Below are 21,764 nucleotides of genomic sequence, written 5' to 3' on the forward strand. Positions count from 1 at the left end.
TATGGTTTGTCAATGAATTATCACAATTTTTCATTGACAGATGTTGAGTTTTCCTTTGTTTACTTGTGCAGGTTTTGGCAGAAATCACTCAGACGTGGAGTGTAATGTCGATGTCATACGAGACTCACACAAGCACAGGAACCCCGCTGCTCAAAGCAGATGAGAATCTGATAGAAACACTTGAGGACAACCAGGTAGGGCTGATACCCACACTGATACTTTAATGATTTGATAAGTTATCTGTTTAAACAGAATTTTGATTGCCATACTATGTCAGGTTAGGTTAAATATTTAATTTGCTAGTTTTGCCTGAAGTCTCACCGTTGGACAGACTCTGCACTGAAGAAGGTGCTTAAAGGTCATTAAGCTCCTGCTGTTGGTCTACAGGTGCAGCTCCAGAACATTCTCATGAGTAAGTACGTTGAGTATTTCCAGGCCGAGGTGAGCGGATGGCAGAGGAAGCTGATGGTGGCAGATTTGGTCATCTCCTCCTGGATGTCTGTGCAGAGGACGTGGGCTCACCTCAACAGCATCTTCACCAACAGCCAGGACATCCGCTGCCAGCTAGCTAATGACGCTGAGCGCTTCCAGGGAATTCACTCCGACTTCCAGGTAATATACTGTACAAGTGGTGATTGCCCTAAGACTGCAAGGGAAGCTCAGCAATTTCATTGACAAAATATGAATTCCTTCATCTTTTGTTCAGAATCAGCTATCTATCACAGGTAACTGGCTCCACCTCCTTCTCATTCATGCCCGCAGCGTCTCATGGCTTTAACACAGTCGGACGCTGAGTGTCTTCTGACTTCAGCAGGGAAGCGTAGAGTGGGTTGTTCCACTGTGGGAACTGGACGGTCATTGGATAAACGCTGGGCTTTGGCCCGCCCATCGGACGCTCAGCGTCTCTGGGGGTCTATGAGGCAGTGGGCTGGCCTGGACGCTGGGCTTTTGCATGATGATGGATGATCTGTCTGAGGCCGAATCACTTTTTGATTGACAGTGAAATGAGCCAGTCAGCGATCTTGAAGTATAACCCTCCACCAGAGCATCAACTCAGTTGTTCTGGACTGATCTGGAGGCTTTATTGATCCCCAGTGAGTTTACCTTTCTTAAAAACACCTGGTTGGTAAGACAGGGTCACAGATTATTTTCTTGAAAGGGACGGAGGGTACAATTTACGTTTGATTAGATAAACAAATTTATGATGTAGGCCGGTAAAAAAATTAGCTTCCCCTCCTTGACTGACCAGCAGCTGCCACTGGACTGTACCCAGCTTTTTTCTTTCTTTCTTTAGTTTTTATTGAGACTTGTAACAAACACTTAAAAACTTCACCTTTTTATTTGTCTTACATGTCACATTATTTTTCCTTATTTTAAACATAAAGGACACAAGAAAAATAGATAGAAAAAGGAGACTAAGGTGGGGAAAGATCATGTCTTTAATAGGAAAATAAAAAATTTATAAAAAAAACAATTAAGTCTGGCCTGAGAGGCTTTATATAGTTAACCCAATTTTCCCAGCTTTCCAAAAGTCCAGAATAACAGGACGGTCCCAGAACACATGGTAGTGGTTTGCATTCAAATGACCACGTTTCTTCCACCAGGTTGGAGAGTTCCTGAAATAATGAGATTTCTGGTAGGGTGTAATGAAATACCTTATTGTGTGTCCTTTTCTACATGTCTGATTTTCTTCACCACTTCACCCAGAGCTTGATGACTGAGGTGGTGAAGAACAGTAACGTGGTGGAGGTGACTAACCACCCTGGCTTCCTGGAGAACCTGGAGACCTTGCAGCAGAGGCTGTCTATATGTGAGAAGGCCCTGGCAGAGTACCTGGAGACCAAGAGACTCACATTCCCCAGGTTCTACTTTGTCTCTGCCTCAGACCTGTTGGAGATTGTTTCTAAAGGAACACAGCCCAAACAGGTATCAGAGGGTGTTGCCCACACTTCTACAATTCTACCATTTAATTTAGCAGATGGTTTTGTCCAAAGTGAAGTACAATGCAAGCAAGAGTGTGAGACGTGATTTGAGGACAAGAATACTTTCTCAAAGCCTGTGTTATTGGGTAGATAATTGCATAAAAAGTGGTCAATGTTATAGAGGGGTTATCTGTTTATCAACAACACCGGATGCGCGCGCTACTTGGGTGCAGAAGTACTGCGGAGTATCATTGTTTGTCAACCGACATGGAGGAGTTAACCACCAAAACACTTATTTTTAAACTAAATATCACTTATATAGATGGAAAACAGCTTCCAGGTTTGTGAAATAGCAGTGAGTGAACAGAAGAGATCAGCAAGTGGACAGAAATAAGGTGGACAGACGTTTTTAGAGGAGAAATCCGGCGTGTACCCAGAGAGTAATTTAAACACACAACTGTCACTCGATGCTAATGACTGCATTATCCATGGACACTAACCAGACTGTGACAGACCAGGACATAAACATGGGTCAATAAATCAGAAACCCTCCCGGACCAACAAAAAGCATGAGACTGAGAGCTGGTTCATAATAAAAGAAACAGAAAACTACGTCCAGAGTTAATTATTGACTCACAGAGGTTGCTGGTGTTTCACTGTAAAGTGTGACCCTGTTAACTGGTGACTCTCGGCTGTTAATCACTGATACTGTCGGCTGAGAGTCACCAGTTAGCATTGTCGCTATTAACCCCAAAACACCAGTTGCTCTGTGACGGTCCAAACTTGTTAGATGTTGCCTCTGTTGTATAGTATTGTTTCTTAAAACTGACCACAGAACAACCGTACACTTCTATGCTGATAACAGGTTGAATTTAGTGTTTAAAAAACGCTAACTGGTCTGAATGAATGGAGCTAAACGCTGCTTCTGAGGTCAAGGTGCGTGCACATCTTTATGATGACGTAGACTGATAATCCCTCTTTAGAAAAGTGTCAATTAATTAATGATTGCCGCTGATTTCTCTTCTCTGAAAAATATCTATCAGTGTTTGTGTGTGCTCTCCAGGTGACCAGACACTTGCTGAAGCTGTTTGACAACATAGCAGATCTTCGCTTCAGTGACTCAGATAGAGGAGGAGGAGGAGAGGAGGAGAATGGGGAGGCAGTGGGCATTGGGATGTACAGCAGAGAGGGAGAATATGTACCTTTCTCTGAGCCATGTGTCTGTGAAGGACAGGTACTGAATTTTTTTTTTCTCCTCAGTAATTACAAATGTTATAGTTTGTGATGTCTCTGCTCTTTCTGCTGTTATAAATGAGGTGTCCTGAAATTAGTTTTTCTTAAATCTATGTGTATAAAATGTAAAGGTGTATATATCATTTCATTCATTTTATGAATATGATATGAATACTCTTGTCTTTGTATTGAAAATGTATTTTTAATGTATTTTTTCAGGCAGAGTGTTGGTTGAGTGACTTAGAGAACACCATGCGCTGCACAGTCCGAAGGGAGATCCAGGAGGCTGTCGCTGCGTACGAAGACAAACCACGAGACCAGTGGCTGTTTGACTATCCTGCACAGGTCTCATGCTGTGCTGTTGCAGGACCACCACTTTAACTTTATAACAAACAAACAAATGAACTGTTCCTTGTCTCATTTTCAGGTGGGGTTGACTGGTAGCCAGGTGTGGTGGGCCACAGATGTGGGCATCGCTTTTGAGAGGGTGGAAGAAGGATTTGAGACAGCGCTCAAGGACTACAACAGAAAACAGGTAGCGCTGCTAATCCAGTGAGAGATATTATCGTAGTGATGGTTGAATTGTTCAGAGATGAGTGTTTAGTTTTTCTTTTGTAGATCACACAGCTGAACTCCCTCATACACATGCTGCTGGGAGATTTAACTCCAGGAGACAGGCAGAAAATTATGACTGTCTGCACTATCGATGTGCATGCTCGAGATGTGGTTGCTAACCTCATAAGTCAGAAGGTAATGCTTGGGTGAGACATACATTTGTATAATGTGGCATTTGACAGGCCAGAGGAGGCTCCTGTTGATGTTACTGTATGTGTCTCTTAGGTGACAACGGGCCAGGCGTTTGCGTGGCTGTCTCAGCTACGCCACCGCTGGGATGATGAAACCAGCCACTGTTATGTAAACATCTGTGACGCTCAGTTCCAGTTCAGCTATGAATACCTGGGGAACACAAACAGACTGGTCATTACTCCACTCACTGACAGGTGCACATCCTTCAACTTTTATAAGATATCTACTTTTTTAATCTCAGCAAAGAAGGATTTTAGTGACAGATCCATTTCTTGAGCAGCTATGATCAAGGTACTAGTAGCCTTTAAAGGATAGGTTCGGTTTATACAGCTTTTACATTGTATATAGAATGAAGTAGAACAAAATACTCACCAAGAAGGCTTTCCTGATCCAAGCAGCGCTTCGAGAGATATTTACATCCAAAATCATGCAGCGGACGTCCCTATAATGGGATCCATCGGGGCATAGACAGCGCCGCTCCTAAAACTGCATTAATCGTCCAAAAACTTTCTTTTACCCATATTCCATCATGGTCCGCTCCAGGTTAGTCCTCTGCTGCAGTCTGTGTCACTGACCTCTGAACTGACGAAGACTTTGTTTACGTTTGCCCCTCAAAGAAAGGAGGAAGTGGAGTCAGCTCTCCAGAGAGTACTGCACATGCGCGGAGGGTCAAACGTAAACAAAGTCTTTGTCAGTTCAGAGGTCAGTACAGCCACACAGCGCTGTCTGGAGTGACACAGACTGCAGCAGAGGACTAACCTGGAGCGGACCATGATGGAATATGGGTAAAAAAACATGAGTTTATGTTCGATTAATGCAATTTTAGGAGCGGCGCTGTCTATGCCCCGATGGATCCCATTATACACCTAGTGTAGATCCACTTAGTCCAGAATATCATCGTTCCTACCACCTAACTTACTGATGTTTCTTTATGACTCTGTTTTGTCAAACCTACCTGAGTCAGGTGCTACATTACCCTGACCCAGTCCCTCCATCTGACTATGAGTGGAGCCCCCTCTGGCCCAGCTGGGACCGGTAAGACAGAGACTACCAAGGACCTTGGACGCTCCCTGGGCATCATGGTGTATGTGTTCAACTGCTCTGAACAAATGGACTACAAGGTATTACAAAGGATAAATGTTTCCTACTGTGTCCATAATATTATTTATTCCACCCTTCAGTTCCTCTGTCTGTCTACAGTCCATAGGAAACATCTATAAGGGTCTGGCTCAGACAGGAGTGTGGGGCTGCTTTGATGAGTTCAACAGGATCTCAGTGGAAGTGCTGTCCGTGGTCGCAGTACAGGTCAAAACGATACAGGATGCTGTACGCAACAAAAAGCAAAGGTGATTGATTTCCAACATCTACTCATCTTTACAAGTTGAGCAGGGTCTTTCCACAATGCATGCCAAACTGAGATGGAAGAAAGATGCAAACATAAAATCAACAGAGGAGGACTGGCTTAACAGATTGAAAACACAAACCACCACCTCCAGCTCAAATCTTGGGAGAAAATTCACCTGGAAGAACATCCTGAGATTTTTTATAACTCCTAGGATTAAAGAGTCGCAGAGTAACAACCTTGAGCACGCTCAGTGCTAGAGAATGAGTGGTTGTGTTTTAGCTATTCATTTTCACATATTTTAGAGATGTCCCAAAATTTCTGCTTATTGGATTGATGTCACCAATGCAAACAGATCAATAATAAGCTTAGAGCTCAACTTCAGCTTTTGTGCTTATTCTTGGGTAACCTTCCAGCAGGGCTTAATAAACAAGACAGATATTTATCACAAATACTAACTAGTAGTAAAAAAAAAGCCATTACTAGGAAGTGGCTAAATGAAGAACCCCCAACTCTCACTGAATGGAAAGAAATTGTCCGAGAAATTCACAGTTTGGAACAAATAACGTTCCTTTCCAAGACAAGCAACTGGAAGAGGTGAATTGTATTGGAAAAATAGGAAAACCTTAATCAGTATGTAACAATATTGGGTAACACTTTACTTTAGAGGTCCACAAATTTCATCACACTTAGGTAATAATTAGACAAAGTTTTTTCTTATTTCTTTTAAATTAGCACATAATTTCTTTAAAATAATGTCCAATTTTATTGCTGCAAGTCACAATTGGTAGGTTACTGTTTTTTCCAGTTTCTTTGAATTTTACTTCAAATTGTAAGGTTTGAAGGTGACGATTAGCAAATAATTTATTTAAAATTAAATCATAACCCACCACAAAATGTTTTTAGAAGTTTCTTCTGTTTCCAGAAAAGCAGGTGATAAATAGCTGCTTAGTTCTTGAAAACAGAAGTTAGGTTTATTGTTTCCTTTGATAATTACCTTTGAAATGTTAATGAATAATTCAGTTTCCCAATAAGCAGTTGATAGTTAGCTATTTGTTATTTAATTTCACCAAGTTGTTTAGTACCCAGTGTGTTGATATGCATAATTGAGATCACATGTAAAATGATAAACCTTTATGATTAGGCCTATAATGTTTTACATGATACAACTGAAGGCTTCAGATGTGATATTCACTAAGAGTGGGGTTGGAAATTGGCCTTACCTGATTGTGATAGACACTGTGAGTACAGGCGCACTGCAAAACAGAATCTGATCAGAAGTTATGTGCTCATTTTTACCAAATTCTCATTAAATTTCAGGGGTAATTTCAAAGAAATAAGAAAAAACTTTGTAAAATTTCTTCCTCTTGTTTTACCCAATATTGTTTTGTTTGCTTGTTTCAAGCCTTTCATTGTAGCAAACAACCATCTTTCTTCCCACCCTGTAAATCCCTGGGCTGGTATCACCCTTGAGGCTTTTAAAATCATTCTTGGACACTAAACAGTTAAACATTTGCACCATTGCAAAGCACAACTCCCCTTATTCTGCCTTTAGTTTGTGCTTATGTGTGTGTTTTGCTTTTCTCACTTTAGCTACGTGAATGTGTTCATGTGTGTGTGTACATGTGTCTGTTTGTGTATGTATACGGGTATAAATGCTTGTGTGTATGCATGGGTATGGGTATGTATATGTATAATGTTTATTATCTGACTGCTCTGGCTTCTTCTTCTTTCACAGTATGACATAAAATCATGTCAAAAAAAAATCTTTAACTTACTCATGAGGACCTTGTCTGTTTTAAGTTGTCTGTTATACAATTGTTATATAACAATAAATATTCAGTAAGAAAAAAAAGCAGAGGTTAATGTAAAATTTATGGCACACATAATATATCCTTCCCCCTCCTCTGTAATTAGTCTGCTAATCCTGTCTGAGAGTCCTCGTGGACTCATTTGTAGTTATCTCTAATTGGTTTGATGTGTGTGCAGGTTCCACTTCCTGGGAGAGGAGATCGAGCTGAAGCAAACAGTGGGGATCTTCATCACTCTGAACCCAGGCTACGCAGGCAGGGCCGAGCTCCCAGAGAACCTCAAAGCTCTCTTCAGGTTTGAGATACACTAAAGACAGAGATAAAGAGAAGACTCTTCAGTGCGAGGCTTTACAAGAACCAAGGGAGGTTAATTAGTAGATGGTTTGCTCACTCTGCAGACCCTGTGCCATGGTGATCCCTGACTTTGAGCTGATCTGTGAGATCATGCTGGTGGCAGAAGGTTTCATAGACGCTCGTCTGCTGGCACGCAAGTTCATCAGCCTCTACACTCTTTGTAAGGAGCTGCTGTCAAAACAGGTACATCAGACCACTGTCACAACAGGCCCAAGGGTATTTCTTCTGCTGTCAAAGGGCGTGAACATGATCAGCAATGTTACACCTGTAGTTTAAAAGACCTACCTTACTTTATGCCATACAAGAGTGGGGCTCATCCCCCTCATGTTGGCCTTCTGACAAGCTTAAAAAGTATTAAAGTATTATAAAAGAAGACAATATCTCCTTGTTTATGGCTCTCCTTTTATGTGTTAGGATCATTATGACTGGGGGTTGAGAGCTATTAAATCAGTCCTTGTTGTGGCTGGATCACTGAAGAGGGAGGACCGAAGCAGACCTGAGGAACAGGTACCCATCACTCTAATGTTATTGGCAGGAAGTGTTTCGTATTTAATGAATATGAGGGGAAATGTGTTCAACTAACGTCTCTTATTTTCCACAAACTTGAGTTTCTAACTGCAGCAGTGTGACAACCCCATACTGTCACTTTCTGTCCAGGTGCTGATGCGGGCCCTGAGGGACTTCAATCTGCCAAAGATAGTAACGAGTGACGTGCCAATATTCCTCGGGCTGATCAGTGACCTGTTTCCGCAGCTGGATGTGCCCAGAAAAAGAGACCCTGAGCTGGAAAACGCTGTTCGTCAGTCAGTCAGTGAGCTGCGACTGCAGCCTGAGGAGAACTTCATACTAAAGGTTCCTCGATTTAACATTATTTAGAAAATGAAAAAACTCTTTTTCTTTGTGGGGAGTTAATATAAATGGCCCTAAGCATGCGCTCAGATGTGCGACCAAGGCCTGCTGTTATTTCATATGAGAATTAAACAAAAGTGTTTTATATGTTTCTAGCTTTGTGTGAAAAGTTCAAAGTTGCTGAATGTTGACCGCAGAGGATACACTTTTGGTACAAAAAAAAATACTTGTATGTACTAGCTACTTTTTTTATGTTTTTTTTTTCCTTTTTTTCCTTTTCTTTTTTTTTTAACAATATAAAAATGACTTGCTGTTGCATTTATAATCATAACTCCAGTATGATGAAAACTCTGTTTGTCTGCAGGTGACCCAGCTGGAGGAGCTGCTGGCTGTTAGGCACTCTGTGTTTGTTGTTGGCGGACCAGGAACTGGAAAGAGTCAGGTTAGACTCTGCAAAAACTAAAATGAAAGCAAATGTCTTTTTTTTTAAGTAAAAGCTTGTCTTATTATGACTCTATATGAACCCGATTTAACTGATATGTCCAAAAATGCCTTATTTTGAGATGTTAAAAGACAAATGTGACACCTGGAATTCATGTAAAGAGTAAAAACAAATCTGCTCATGGGGTAAGAAAAATGAAATTGATAAGTTTTTTGAAATGAGAATAATGTCTTTGTATGAGAAACGAATCAATCACAACTTTTTCTGTCCTTATTGGCAGATTTTGGGGAATGTGGAATATAAAGTCTAATAGCTAACGTTTAGCAAAAATAAGGCATAAGCACTTGCTTAGAACTCAGGTTTTACAGTTTAATTTATTGTGCAAAAGAAATACTAATTTTGATTGTCAAAGTTTTTCTTTCATATGAGATGGTTTAGAATTAATGCTACAACACACAAAAACCTTCATGTTTAGGATACAGGGCTTTTTTTTTTCACCATTCTTTGATGAATCTAAAGATACTTAAAGGGGCTGTGAGGAGTTTGAAAGTGATCTTTAAAAAGTCTCCCTTCTAGATATCTGCCTGATCATAAACCACACTTTAAAATGAGATTATCAGCACCAATATTACTGGTTACAGGTTATCATAAGTTGCGACTTCCTCGCTTCCAGGTCAGGTCGACCAGGACCAGATTTATCTGCAGCACATCTAGGTCCCTGTGACAACACCACGCCAGTTGACGAACTTTAGTAGTGAGAAGAGATAAAACACAGAGATCTGTGTTTTTCTCTGCTGAAAATGTTTTTTTGTGATTAATTTTGTAGTGATGGTGGACACTGGAGCCTAACTGTCAGACAGAAAAAGGACAGAAAAGCAGAAGGAGGCTAAACAGGAGAGTGATTCAGCCCAAGCTAAAGGCTAATTCGCCTTTAGCTCGGGCTGTATCACTCTTTAACACAGGGGCTAAACTGTTTGTGATAATGTTGATTCCAACCCACAGTCAGCAGTTATTCTGCAGTGGTCTGTTCAAACTTGAGAGTCTATCAATAAAATGAAGAGTGAGGTTACGTAAGCTCTGCTTGGTAGATGACTGGCAGGACATAACCAGGATTCACTAACATAACACATTACAGACATGACATAGAGCCGGCTGCTACGTTTGCTTGATGTCACGTTTCAAACTGTAGAGCTACGTAACTGTACTGATAAATACCTTACCTCAGCGTGTTGTATCCAGTAAAAAGTTGTCTTGAACAAAGAAAATTTGTTTCAATCTGATCTCCATTTAATTCCAAAGCAAACACGCCTCACTAAAAGTAATGTAGGACAGTGTGAGGAGACTCCAGGCCACAAGGTGGCGAGGGAGTGCATTCAAAACAGATCCCCCTCATAGCATCTTTAAGAAATCCATCTTCTGATGACATTCTGGCTACACCGCAAAGTTTCCCATCATTTTAGTGTAGACACAATCAAGTTTGACAAGAGTCATATCTATAGTCGATCAGATAATGAAGGATTTGTGAAGAAAAGGTGCACAGTGTGTCACATATTTCTGTTTTTTAATCATTAGATCCTGAAGACTCTCCACAGAACATATGCCAACATGAAGATGAAGACTGTGTGGAACGATATTAACCCCAAAGCTGTGACCACAGATGAGTTGTTTGGATATCTGCACCCTGCGACCAGAGAGTGGAAAGATGGTGAGGGGAGCTGGACAAGCTGTAAATGAGAATCATAGGAAGTGTTGTTTTCTCCAGATTCACTGTCGACATTTAACTTTGGTGTCAAGATAAAATTTATTCTCTAGCCTTTGATCAAAATTAATAATGGACAGTCAAAGTACTTTTACCATTTGAGAGGAAGCTCCTGTCTAAATAGATTGAATGTTAAATGATGTCTTAGCCTCACTGCATCAGGCAGCACTGAGTTTGATTCCCACCCTGTATTGGACTGATGTATGAAGAAAACACTGCTGATTCTCTGCTCTCTCTGTTTTGTGATTGGTTTCAGGCCTCTTCTCCTCCACCATGAGAGAGCTGACCTCAGTGAGTCATGATGGACCCAAATGGATCGTTCTGGACGGGGATATTGATCCCATGTGGATTGAATCACTCAACACTGTAATGGATGACAACAAGGTCAGCGTACATTCTTGCGCTGTGATGAGGGCTTATATTTCCATTTTCTGATATCGCTTGTGTCTTTTTCCTGCTCTCTGTTCAGGTTCTGACTCTTGCCAGCAATGAGAGGATCAGCTTGTCCTCCTCGATGCGTCTGCTCTTTGAGATTTCCCATCTGAAAGCTGCAACTCCAGCGACTGTATCCAGAGCAGGAATACTTTACGTCAATCCTCAAGACCTCGGCTGGAGCTCGTAGGTCTCTCACACATTCATGTTTGAAATCAGACACTTTTCCTCTCCTGAAACTATTTCCTCCTGTTGTTTTCCCAGATATGTGACGAGTTGGATCGACACAAGGCAGGCCCAGTCAGAGAGAGCCAATCTCACCATTCTGTTTGATAAGTATGTACCGTACTGCCTGGAACAGGTCCGCTGCAACCTGAAAACCATCACTCCCATCCCGGAAAACAGCATGGTGCAGGTGAGAACACACAACAAGCATCGCAAACCTTCACATCCGCTCATGTCTGGAGTTTTTCACCAGTTGATGAGAATTGTCTCAGTTTGTTTTGTCTTTTGACCAAACAGACGCTGTGTTCCTTGTTGGACTGCCTGCTGACAGAGGAGAACACCCCTCCTGACTCCCCCAGAGAACTTTATGAGATCTACTTTGTCTTCGCCTGCGTCTGGGCCTTTGGAGGAGCTCTCTTCCAGGATCATGTGTGTTATGAATAAGAAATAATAAGAAATAACTCCTTTGTTCCTGTATACAATTCAGACATGCAGACTGAAATATAACGTGATATTATTTCTTATTTTTAGCTGAATGATTACCGTGCTGAATTTAGCCGTTGGTGGTCAAAAGAGATGAGAGCGGTGAAGTTTCCCTCCCAGGGCACTGTCTTCGACTATTTCATCGACTCTGAGACCAAAAAGTTCACTCCCTGGAGTGAGAAAATGGTGCCGTTTGAGCTGGAGCCCGATATACCGTTACAAGTGTGTTCTGTTTCATGTCAACACTCTTTACTGACCACGCTTTTGGACAAGCCTGTTCAGTCAGGTCATGTTCTGTGTGTTTCAGACAGTGTTGGTGCACACTTCAGAAACCATTTGTTTGACGTACTTCATCGACCTGCTGCTCCAGAGAGGCAAACCCATCATGTTGGTGGGTAACGCTGGAGTGGGTAAAACCATTCTGGTGTCTGATAAAGTGGCCAAACTGAAGGAGGACTACATGGTGGCTAAAGTCCCCTTCAACTACTACACCACCTCAGCCATGCTGCAGCGTAAGAATAAGCTGAACATGAAATTGTTGAAATAAAACCATTTATTTGAAAGCGATAGTGTAGTATGTTTTAATCCAAATAAGTTGTTCCTGACTTTAAAGTTCAGGGCCTGCATGCACGTCCGGTCATTAAACAAAGGGGACCATTAGTCCTAACGTTCTGTTATGCAACGGCTCGTTTGGCTCCAGCTTTAGCCGCTTTCACGACTGCAAATAATCGTCCAGTTAACTAATTACTCCATGAAAAAGACGCAGGTGCAGATTACGTCATAATAAGGGAAACATCCTGAAAAATCCCATCAAACAAACTTGAACTGTGCATGTCTACCACTCATTAACAGCAGTAAACCTGTGACCGAGAGATGATCAAGAAGAACATTCTTCAGTAGGAGAAATGAAGATTTTATCACAAGAATAGACTAGAAAAGAATAGAATAGAATAGAATAGAATAGAATAGAATAGAATAGAATAGAATAGAATAGAATAGAATAGAACTTTATTTGTCATTGCAACAAGTACAATGAAATTGCAAAAGCCCTTCAGTCAGTGCAAAACAGTGTGAGACAAATGAAATAAAGTATGATGCAAACATATGCTAAGTAAAATAAAATAAGAACTAGAAATAAAATAAAATAAGATAAAGAGATAAAAAAAATATATATAATAAAATACTAAGTAATAAGAATAAGGTGAAAGAGGAGTGATACCATTGGGGAATACACAAACAGCTTTTATGAGTGAGTCAATCAGGTAAACAAAGAGAAAGAGAAAGTTTGGTGATCTTGAACAGAGTAAATGTGTGTGGTGTTTCCGAGCGCACAGTAGAAAACCTCAGAAATAAAATCAGTAATATGAAAGCTGCTGCAATGCCCCAGTACCTTGAAGAATATCTCTTAAAGAAATTTATGAACTCCACCATTTCAACACATACATCTTTGAAGGACCCAGATGTATAAAAGCAATTAGAGAGTCAAACTTGTAAAACTGATGGCAGCAAGTCTCGCAGGTTCGAGACTTTGTTTGTCTCCCTTATCTCATCTGTTCACTGAAAAATGTGTCTCCTAATTCTAAAGTTGCTGTATGGCTACACGTCATCACCTTTCCAAAGGATTGTCCACTGTCTGTGTATATTTCGTCTCAAACCATAACGGATTGCGTGATGTCCACCTTTAAACAGCCAAACAGGCACTGTTATCCTGTCATTAGTGCCTGTAGTGGTGGGATCTACCTCCATTAAAGCAAACGCTCTTTTGGCCCAATAACCTGGCTCATGTATACCACTAATCCACTAATTGGTGCCATCTGTACAAACTATCTGTTTTCCTCACTAATGGCTTGTAATGCATACAGGCCCTGTTTGTTTGTTTAAAGAGACTCTTAATGTTGAAAAAAGTGTCATCAACCGTGATGTGTGTTGGGGAATATGCACTTCCAATCTAAATTTATATGTTATCCTTCTTCTTCATGTTTAATGTCTTTGCTCTGTTTGAAATGGATTTATGGCTGTTTTTGATTCCTTTCCTTCTGCTTGCCGTGTATTGCATTTTATAATCCATATCTGGGCACTGCTCTCCCACCAAAGAATACATTAAATGATTTTTTCCCCACATATTATATTTATTCTGCCCTGTATTTATTGCAGGTGTCCTGGAGAAACCCCTGGAGAAGAAAGCTGGTCGTAAATTTGCTCCCCCTACAGCAAAGAGACTCATCTACTTCATAGACGACCTCAACATGCCTGAGGTGGACGTTTATGGGACGGTCCAGCCGCACACACTCATTCGCCAGCACCTCGACTACAACCACTGGTTAGAGCGAGACACACTGAACACAACATTGTTTTATTTACAGCTACAAGCTTTCTCTGTGCATTCACAGGTACGACCGACAACGGCTGGTGCTGAAGGAAATCCACAACTGCCAGTACATCACCTGCATGAACCCAACAGCTGGAAGCTTCTCTATCAACCCCAGACTACAGGTAAAACACGCCGTGAGCAACATCCTTCTCTGTTCTTCAATTACTTTAGTTAATTAATGTTTAAGCATATTTACTAACTCATTATCAAGGTGCAAATTAACACAGAATGGATTTTATCAGCTGGAGAAAATGAAGCAATTAAATGTCTGAAGTAGAAACAAAAGGGAGATGCTGCTCTTGGAAAGCTAACTGTTTAGGTTTAGGTTTAAAAAGCAGTGTGTGTGGTTATTTTTGAGTCCTTGTAGAGATTTTTCTCACCTCTAAACTTCTTTTAGAGGCATTTCTCGGTGTTCTCGGTCCACTTCCCCTGTGCCGATGCTTTGGCCACAATCTTCTCCAGCATCCTGTCGGCTCATTTCCTCCAGGGAGGATTCAGCTACGGGGTCTCCCGGTCGGTTGGGACTCTTGTTCAGGTACACCATCAGTGTCAGTGCAGTGTGTGTTTACAGTGGGTATTTAATGGACTTAAGTGGCTCCTTCAGCAGCAGACTCAGACTCGCACCCTGCCAGATGAAGCGCTACCACAGGTCATTCCTCCTGTATGAGATAAGACTTTACAACACACATCATAGCAAACCTGAACTCTCAGCTTATAGAATAGAATAGAAAATACTTTATTTATCCCCGAGGGGAAATTCAGGAGTCACAGCAGCATTTAAGAAAACAAAAGTAAGAAAGAATATAGAAAGTGCAAAAATGTCCAGAAGAAATTAGATGACGACATCCCGTCCACCTCTCGTCCACCACTCTCCAGCCCAGCCAGTCTCCACCTCCACAGGGTCCAGGACTGAGCCTTCCCAGCAGTCTGTTCAGTCTCTGTCTCCTGGATCCTGTCTGCTCACAGCAGGCGAAGCTCCTCCGATGTGTCGCGGCGTCCGATGTCAGCTCTATTCTAATTAAAGCACCCTTTGCTTATAATATGTTATTGTTTGTATCTCTGTCCATTTTAATCCTCTGACATTGTTTTTTTTTTCCACTAATTTCACTGTCTCTGTTTTTTTCTTTAATACAGGCGGCTATCTGTCTGCACCAAAAAATCAGTCAGAACTTTCTCCCCACAGCGATACGCTTCCACTATATCTTCAACCTGCGAGACCTCTCAAACATTTTCCAGGTAACACACACACACACGCCCACACAAACATAAATTCATGAGTTATGCTGGCTGGCTTTAAGATGAGAAGAGGCATTGGTCAACTATTAATGACCACTCATATCTGTTTTGTGTGGATGGAGATAATGTATCTACAGTTCTACAGTTTCATCTAGCAGACACTTTTGTCAAAAGCAACGTACAACACAAGCGAGAGTTTGGACAGAAGGGAAAATCTTGGTCCACCAAAGTGCTACAAGTTGTTTGGCTGCAGGTGCTGCCATTAAGTGCAAGAAGATTTTTTTAAAGTAGTGTAGAATAATCTATCCAACTAACCACAATTAATTGCTGCAACAGTATACTTCAACTTTCAACAACATTCATTAATAAGTGCTGAAAATTCACCAAGAGCTGGATCTGAGACCTTCTGACTCATTCTACCCCTGAGGACAAAGAGGAGAAGGGTCAGATTAAGGTTTCAGTGTTCCCTGAACAGATGAGTTTTCAGACATCTCTGAAGGACTCTGTGGATTGTATAGAGTTATATAACTCATTCCACCATTTGGGAACAACAGAGGAGAAGAGTCTGGCTAGAGATTCGGAGCCACGCTGAGCTGGGAGCATCAGGCATCTTTCAAGCAGAGTGTATGAGGGTGAAGAAGGAGTGTAGACCTGGATGAGGGACCCCATGTAGGCAGGAACTGGTCCTGTCAGTGTTTTGTAAGCCAGAAGAAGAGCTTTGAATTTGATTGGAGCTGCTACTGGAAGCCAGTGAAGAGAAATTAAGAGTGGGATGATGTGCTGTTTTGGGCTGGTTAAAGTCCAGACGAACTGCTGAACTCTGGATCATCAAATTTCTTCTTAATCAACCACATTATATTTTTTGTCGTTGTGTGTAGGGTATCCTGTTTGCCCTGCCAGAGTCTATCCGTTACCCCATGGACCTGGTTCACCTCTGGCTGCATGAGAGCTCTCGAGTCTACTCAGACAAACTGATGGAGGAGAAAGATGTCGAGCTCTTCAACAAGATCCTCCTGGACACTGGCAAGAGATACTTTGAGGTAAGGCTGAACAGGTGTACTCTAACTTATGTGTCCCTGATTCTGATTTAAGGAACACAGCAACCCCTTGTGGCAAATCCAAGAGATTTAAGATTTGTTGGGCTTTAGTTTTTCATACAAATTCACTGAAAAAAGTCAGAAAATGTCCTTTTTTGACTACTTATAGAAAATGTTTTTATGGCTGTTCAGTATTTTCCTGCAGATTTTTATATCTCCGTGTCTGTCAACTTTCTCCAGGGAATAGATGAGTCCATCTTCATCCACCAGCCTCTGGTGTACTGTCACTTTGCCCTGGGAGTGGGAGAGCCTCGCTATCACCAGGTTTGACACATTCATACACACACATTTATTCATAGCTGTTTGGATCCGACTCAGCGTTGCTCCTTTCAAGCATCCATTTATTCTTTATTAAATGTGGTAATAAGAAAGAATGAGTTTGATTGTTTTTGACTGAAATCATATTAGTCTGTGAATTATCTGCAGCTCCCTTATTCAAGGACTCTATGGCACTGTCATGTCTAATCTGTCAGAAAATAAATGAGGATGAATGTACTGTCGTTAGCTCAGCTAATTACCTTTTTGATCTGTATGGAGTTTGAATTGAAGTTAATGGACTCAAGTCTGGATAAAAACTTAATTTCATTACATTTCTGGTTAGTTACTTTGATAATAACGGTCGTACACACAGGAGGAGGGAGCTGATGTATTTGCCCGTCCTTTCAGGCCTCAGACTGGGAGAAGCTCCAGAAGACGCTGGCTGATGCTCTGGAGCATTATAACGAGCTGCACGCCGTCATGGACCTGGTGCTGTTTGAAGAAGCTATCCAGCATGTGTAAGGCATACAGACACACATGGAGTGAACATATACCATCTGCTGTGGGATTTACACTGATGAGCACAAAGGTAAACCTCTGTCCATACACACATTGTTCACTCTGCTGTTTGTGTTCAGATGCCGCATCAGCCGCATCCTGGAGGCCCCCTATGGTAACGCTCTGCTGGTGGGAGTGGGAGGCAGCGGGAAGCAGAGTCTGTGCCGGCTGGCTGCCTTCCTCAGCATGCTGGAGGTTTTCCAGATCACTCTGCGGAAAGGCTACGGTATCAGTGACCTCAAGGTGAACATGCATGTACAACAGCGCGCACAGCAGATGCAAAGTGTTGTTGCACTTTTTAATGCAGCTCAATGTCAGATGACCCAGACGTAACATTCAACACATTCTTGGCTTCTTTTCCGCATCTCCTCATTCGCAGAGCGACATAGCAGCTTTGTATATAAAGGTCGGGGTGAAAAACATTGGGACGGTGTTTCTTCATACAGATGCACAGATTCCAGATGAACGTTTCCTGGTGCTTATCAACGACATGTTGGCTTCAGGTTAGGCTGCACCATCACACCCACAAAGAATCACCACAGTTTTAAACTGATCCTAAAAGCTACTGTTGATCCACCCACCTAAAGAATGAGCGTTAGGGATGGATGCCGAATCATGTACTTTAATAGGTACCGACCAAATTCTGTCTGTAGTATGTTAGATTTTTAGCCCGTATATTTCATTTTATGTTTTTGTGTAACCATAATGAATTTATTGTTTGCATATTATACTTTATTAGCTTCACTGAATTTATAATGTTTGCCTCACAAAAGTTTAATAGTTGTTCCTTAACTACAGTTCTGTGAGTAAGTTTCCTCTGGGTAGCCAAGGCCAGCTTACTGATCAGAAGTGCAAGGCTCCTCACAGCTATGGTTGGGCACCCCTGGCCTCAACTTCCCTCTTCCCCCTCCTTTCCTCTATCCTCCTTTTCCTTTCTTCTGATAATTTAGGTGCACGTCTGCCATACATACACGAACATAACATATATTAATACACACCTAGAACGGAACATGTGTGTCTGTTGGCCCTCACATGTTCATTATTTGGCCAATAGCAGATGGTTGTGTAGAAGACCAACACTGTGTGTATTGGATATTTAGTGTGTATCCCAAAGGTATAGGTGTGAAACCTATCCTTTGTGAGCCACTCTTTCTGTCCGGGGACTCCATAGTGAGCTTCTGCCAGAAAGAATCCAGTGCTGACCTTTTACATGTGAAGACCAATAAATGGTTAGGCTGAGACCTGAAGATTCTCCAGTTTTCTTTCAAGGGGTACCAATATTAAAGAACTGGACTAACAATTACCAAGTACCAATTCTCGTAAAATCAAAAGGAACCATGTTTTGGTTTCTAAACACATCTTTGTGACTGTGAGGAAGTGAAAGAGTAGATGATTTTCCATGCTGGACAAGAACACAGCATTGTAGGTTTACTGATTGTGAAATAAAAATGTACAATTGGAAAAAAATTGAGACTTTATTACTAAACAAATTAATATTTATTACCATTTTAACACGCACAAAAGTACCAAAACGTGGTACTGTTGAGTACTGATGCGGATCGTTTCAAACGTGAAAGGTTACGGGTGTTGTGCAAATAACTTTTAAAAAAGTGATTAGTTATAGTTGCCCGTTACTTTCCCCAAAAAGTAATTGAATTAGTAACAGAATTACTTCTTAGTAGGTGTAAATTACTAGGAAAAGTAATTCTTGTGTTTTTGAGCAGGTTTTTCTCAGGGTCATAATGTTCACATGTATGTTTTTGCCTTTTACATCAATGACATTGAAGAAGTGTCTATACATTTCCATCCTGAAAATAACTTTAATGTATTGCCAGTACTTCTATCCTGAAAACGCTAGTTGTAACCCCACTGACTGCTACAGACGTGGGCACATTAAATCAGAAGTCCTGTGTCTGGCTGAGCGAGCCAGGGTGGAATGACCTACCAACACTCCTGATTTAGGAGGGATTCTCTCACTGTTTAACCCTGTCTCACACTCCACTCTTGTCTCTTAATTTCTTCTCATAACCCCCTCATTTTTAGCTATGGTTCTAATAACTCTAATATTTTTTCAAGGGAAAGGAAGTTGACTACTTTTGCCTTACATTCAAACCTAAAAAAGCATCCACCCCTCTCCCTCTAGTTGGTTTGAACCAAAGATGCTGCAGGAGGTCCTCTCTGACTGCAGGTCACACAGACGCACACAGGTAGCTGTGTGATATTTGTTGCTGAAAAGTTGACTTTAGCATCAGCTCTTTGTTAAAGACATGTCAACATGATTGTTCTCATCATTTCTTGACGCTTTTTATTAATAAGTAGTAACGCACCACATTTCACTGTCAGTAACAGTAATGGGGTTATAACTTTTGAAAGAGTAATTAATTAGATCACCCGTCACTGGAAAAACCAGCGGCATTAACACTGTTACTCCCAGCACTGAAGGTTACCCATCCCAATGAGCGTGTTGTGTCTGAGGGAAGATCAGTGAACTTTGTGCTTGATTTTATTGTCAAAGACTTTTGGTGCAGAAACAGCTGCCGGTGAATGAAGAAGTTTCATCAGTTTGCTGCTGTTTGTGTTGTTTAGGGGACATTCCAGACCTGTTTAGTGATGAAGAAGTGGACATGATTGTGACGTCAATCCGGATGGAGCTGAGAGGACTGGGACTCATAGATAGCCGAGACAACTGCTGGAGCTTCTTCATTGAGAGGATCAGACGCCAGCTCAAGGTCATGAAGTCACTTGTGTAATGAAACGCTTCCTGATATGAAACCTGATTTGATGAAACTCAATTTTTTGTCTTTTCTCTCCAGGTTGTCTTGTGTTTCTCTCCAGTCGGGTTCACATTGAGGACACGTGCTCGGAAGTTTCCGGCTCTGGTGAATTGCACAGCTATAGACTGGTTCCACCCCTGGCCTCAGCACGCCCTGCAGTCTGTCAGCTCCACTTTTATAGAGAAAATACCTGGACTGGAGGTGACAGCGCACTCAGCTTCCATTTATTTTCTCTTCATTTTACATTAACAGAAACAGGAACTCTTATCTTGAACTCGAGTTAAAAAAAGTTGCACTGCCTGAATCAATCTTATTATCTTTATTAGCACAATCACTCAAAATATATTAAAGAGAATTAATCAACTTTGGCCGATGCTTTGCAGTGAAACAGTTCCTGAAATCCTTGTTCATCTTTCTCCCATGCAGCCCAAAGTGAGAGCATCTATCAGTGAGTTCATCTCCTTCGCCCACACCTGTGTCAACGAGGTGAGTTTATTTATAAGGCTTTGCACTAAAAGTCCCATATTGTGCTCCTTTTCTGCAGTTTGATATGGATCATTGATGTTTTCATGAAATGGTAGTAACATGTTTTGGTCCAAAAAGCCAATAAATCAAGCACAGCAGCATTGTTTCCAGGCTCTCATAGCCCCTCTGTTCAGAACGCTCTGATTTAGTGGGCGTGGCCTTCACATGTAAATGAGCCACCGCTGATACCGCCCTGCTCTTCCACGTCACTGAGAGCGGTGCCATTAGCTCCGAGTGCACAATGTTTAGAAAACAGCAAAGCTCGTTTACCGTAACATTACAGGCTAAAACAACAGGCTAACCGCAGCTAAAGTTAGCATCCTGAAGCTAACACAGAGACAGGAGGGACACTGAGGAAAAGCTCTTACATCTGCTCCACAGCACACAGCATTTAAAATACTCACATTTCCAGGGTCCCAGGTTTGTTGGTGGATGGTTGGTAATGTGCCTGGATCCAGGACCAGTCTATTCGCTAGCCCTCTGTTGTTCTGTTCAAAGTTGGTAAAGCAGTCGGCCGTGAAGTGACTAGCACACACATGCACAGTTTTACTGAGTGTAGCTGGAACATTTCCTTGATAAATGAACTCTAGCCACTTAGTCTTGTCTTCTTCCAAGATGGGAAGCTTGTGCATGGAACTATGTGGCTGTTTACAGCCAAAAATAAAGCAGTGATGGCTCCCGCTGCTGCAGAGAAATCTCTCCAGCAGCGGAGACGGAAGTGGGCGGGGAGGGGGTTCAGGGTATCTGCTCTGGTGGACCAATCAGGTCAGACTTGCTCCTGATTGGTCAAAAAAGGGAATCACTGACGTCAGCAAATCCCCAAAATCCAAACAGCTCGTTTTAGGTCAGTATTTTAAATTCACAAGCACTACTAAGTGCAGGTTTTGTCATTAAATATCACATTTTGTGGGCTGGGAGGAAAGACAAAGACCCACAAATTTCACTAAAAGACTTAATAAAGTGATTTTTGCATAATATCAGCCCTTTAAACAAAACTCTTGGCACCTTTTCTAACATCAAAACTCATCTCCTTTGGTGTCCACTCTGTGCAGGTGAGTGTCAAATACCAACAGAACGAGAAACACTTTAACTACACCACCCCAAAGAGTTTCCTGGAGTTCATGAAGCTGTACGGCAACCTGCTGGGGAAAAAACGCACCGAGCTGTCCCAGAAGATGGAGCGCTTAGAGAACGGCCTCCAAAAACTGCAATCCACTGCCTCCCAGGTCAGACCAGTCAATGCTGTAAACGCTCAATAGAAGAAAAAACCTAGTCTGAGCTCAGCT

At 41.7% G+C, this 21,764-nt stretch overlaps 1 protein-coding gene across 1 annotated transcript in view; it reads left to right on the plus strand.

Moving 5' to 3' along the window:
* dnah9l (dynein, axonemal, heavy polypeptide 9 like) overlaps positions 1-21,764 on the plus strand; it is a 50,764-nt gene that overhangs the window by 10,106 nt on the left and 18,894 nt on the right. The window contains exons 24-58 of the mRNA XM_074688503.1: positions 72-194; positions 388-612; positions 1,708-1,926; positions 2,986-3,156; positions 3,375-3,500; positions 3,583-3,690; positions 3,774-3,905; positions 3,996-4,156; positions 4,927-5,083; positions 5,163-5,308; positions 7,294-7,410; positions 7,514-7,652; positions 7,884-7,976; positions 8,127-8,321; positions 8,683-8,760; positions 10,333-10,465; positions 10,776-10,903; positions 10,989-11,137; positions 11,216-11,366; positions 11,474-11,605; positions 11,708-11,881; positions 11,967-12,171; positions 13,814-13,979; positions 14,050-14,152; positions 14,428-14,565; positions 15,165-15,266; positions 16,145-16,306; positions 16,544-16,627; positions 17,030-17,139; positions 17,260-17,422; positions 17,559-17,682; positions 19,766-19,908; positions 19,993-20,154; positions 20,380-20,439; positions 21,531-21,704. Of these exons, the coding sequence (XP_074544604.1) occupies positions 72-194; positions 388-612; positions 1,708-1,926; positions 2,986-3,156; positions 3,375-3,500; positions 3,583-3,690; positions 3,774-3,905; positions 3,996-4,156; positions 4,927-5,083; positions 5,163-5,308; positions 7,294-7,410; positions 7,514-7,652; positions 7,884-7,976; positions 8,127-8,321; positions 8,683-8,760; positions 10,333-10,465; positions 10,776-10,903; positions 10,989-11,137; positions 11,216-11,366; positions 11,474-11,605; positions 11,708-11,881; positions 11,967-12,171; positions 13,814-13,979; positions 14,050-14,152; positions 14,428-14,565; positions 15,165-15,266; positions 16,145-16,306; positions 16,544-16,627; positions 17,030-17,139; positions 17,260-17,422; positions 17,559-17,682; positions 19,766-19,908; positions 19,993-20,154; positions 20,380-20,439; positions 21,531-21,704 (4,953 nt within the window). The remainder of the gene's footprint in view (positions 1-71; positions 195-387; positions 613-1,707; positions 1,927-2,985; positions 3,157-3,374; positions 3,501-3,582; positions 3,691-3,773; positions 3,906-3,995; positions 4,157-4,926; positions 5,084-5,162; positions 5,309-7,293; positions 7,411-7,513; positions 7,653-7,883; positions 7,977-8,126; positions 8,322-8,682; positions 8,761-10,332; positions 10,466-10,775; positions 10,904-10,988; positions 11,138-11,215; positions 11,367-11,473; positions 11,606-11,707; positions 11,882-11,966; positions 12,172-13,813; positions 13,980-14,049; positions 14,153-14,427; positions 14,566-15,164; positions 15,267-16,144; positions 16,307-16,543; positions 16,628-17,029; positions 17,140-17,259; positions 17,423-17,558; positions 17,683-19,765; positions 19,909-19,992; positions 20,155-20,379; positions 20,440-21,530; positions 21,705-21,764) is intronic.

This window comes from Halichoeres trimaculatus, unplaced genomic scaffold (assembly GCF_033239565.1).
Source record: "Halichoeres trimaculatus isolate MK-OKI-2021-1 unplaced genomic scaffold, fHalTri1.1 fHalTri1_scaffold_15, whole genome shotgun sequence".
Taxonomy (NCBI): domain Eukaryota; kingdom Metazoa; phylum Chordata; class Actinopteri; order Labriformes; family Labridae; genus Halichoeres; species Halichoeres trimaculatus.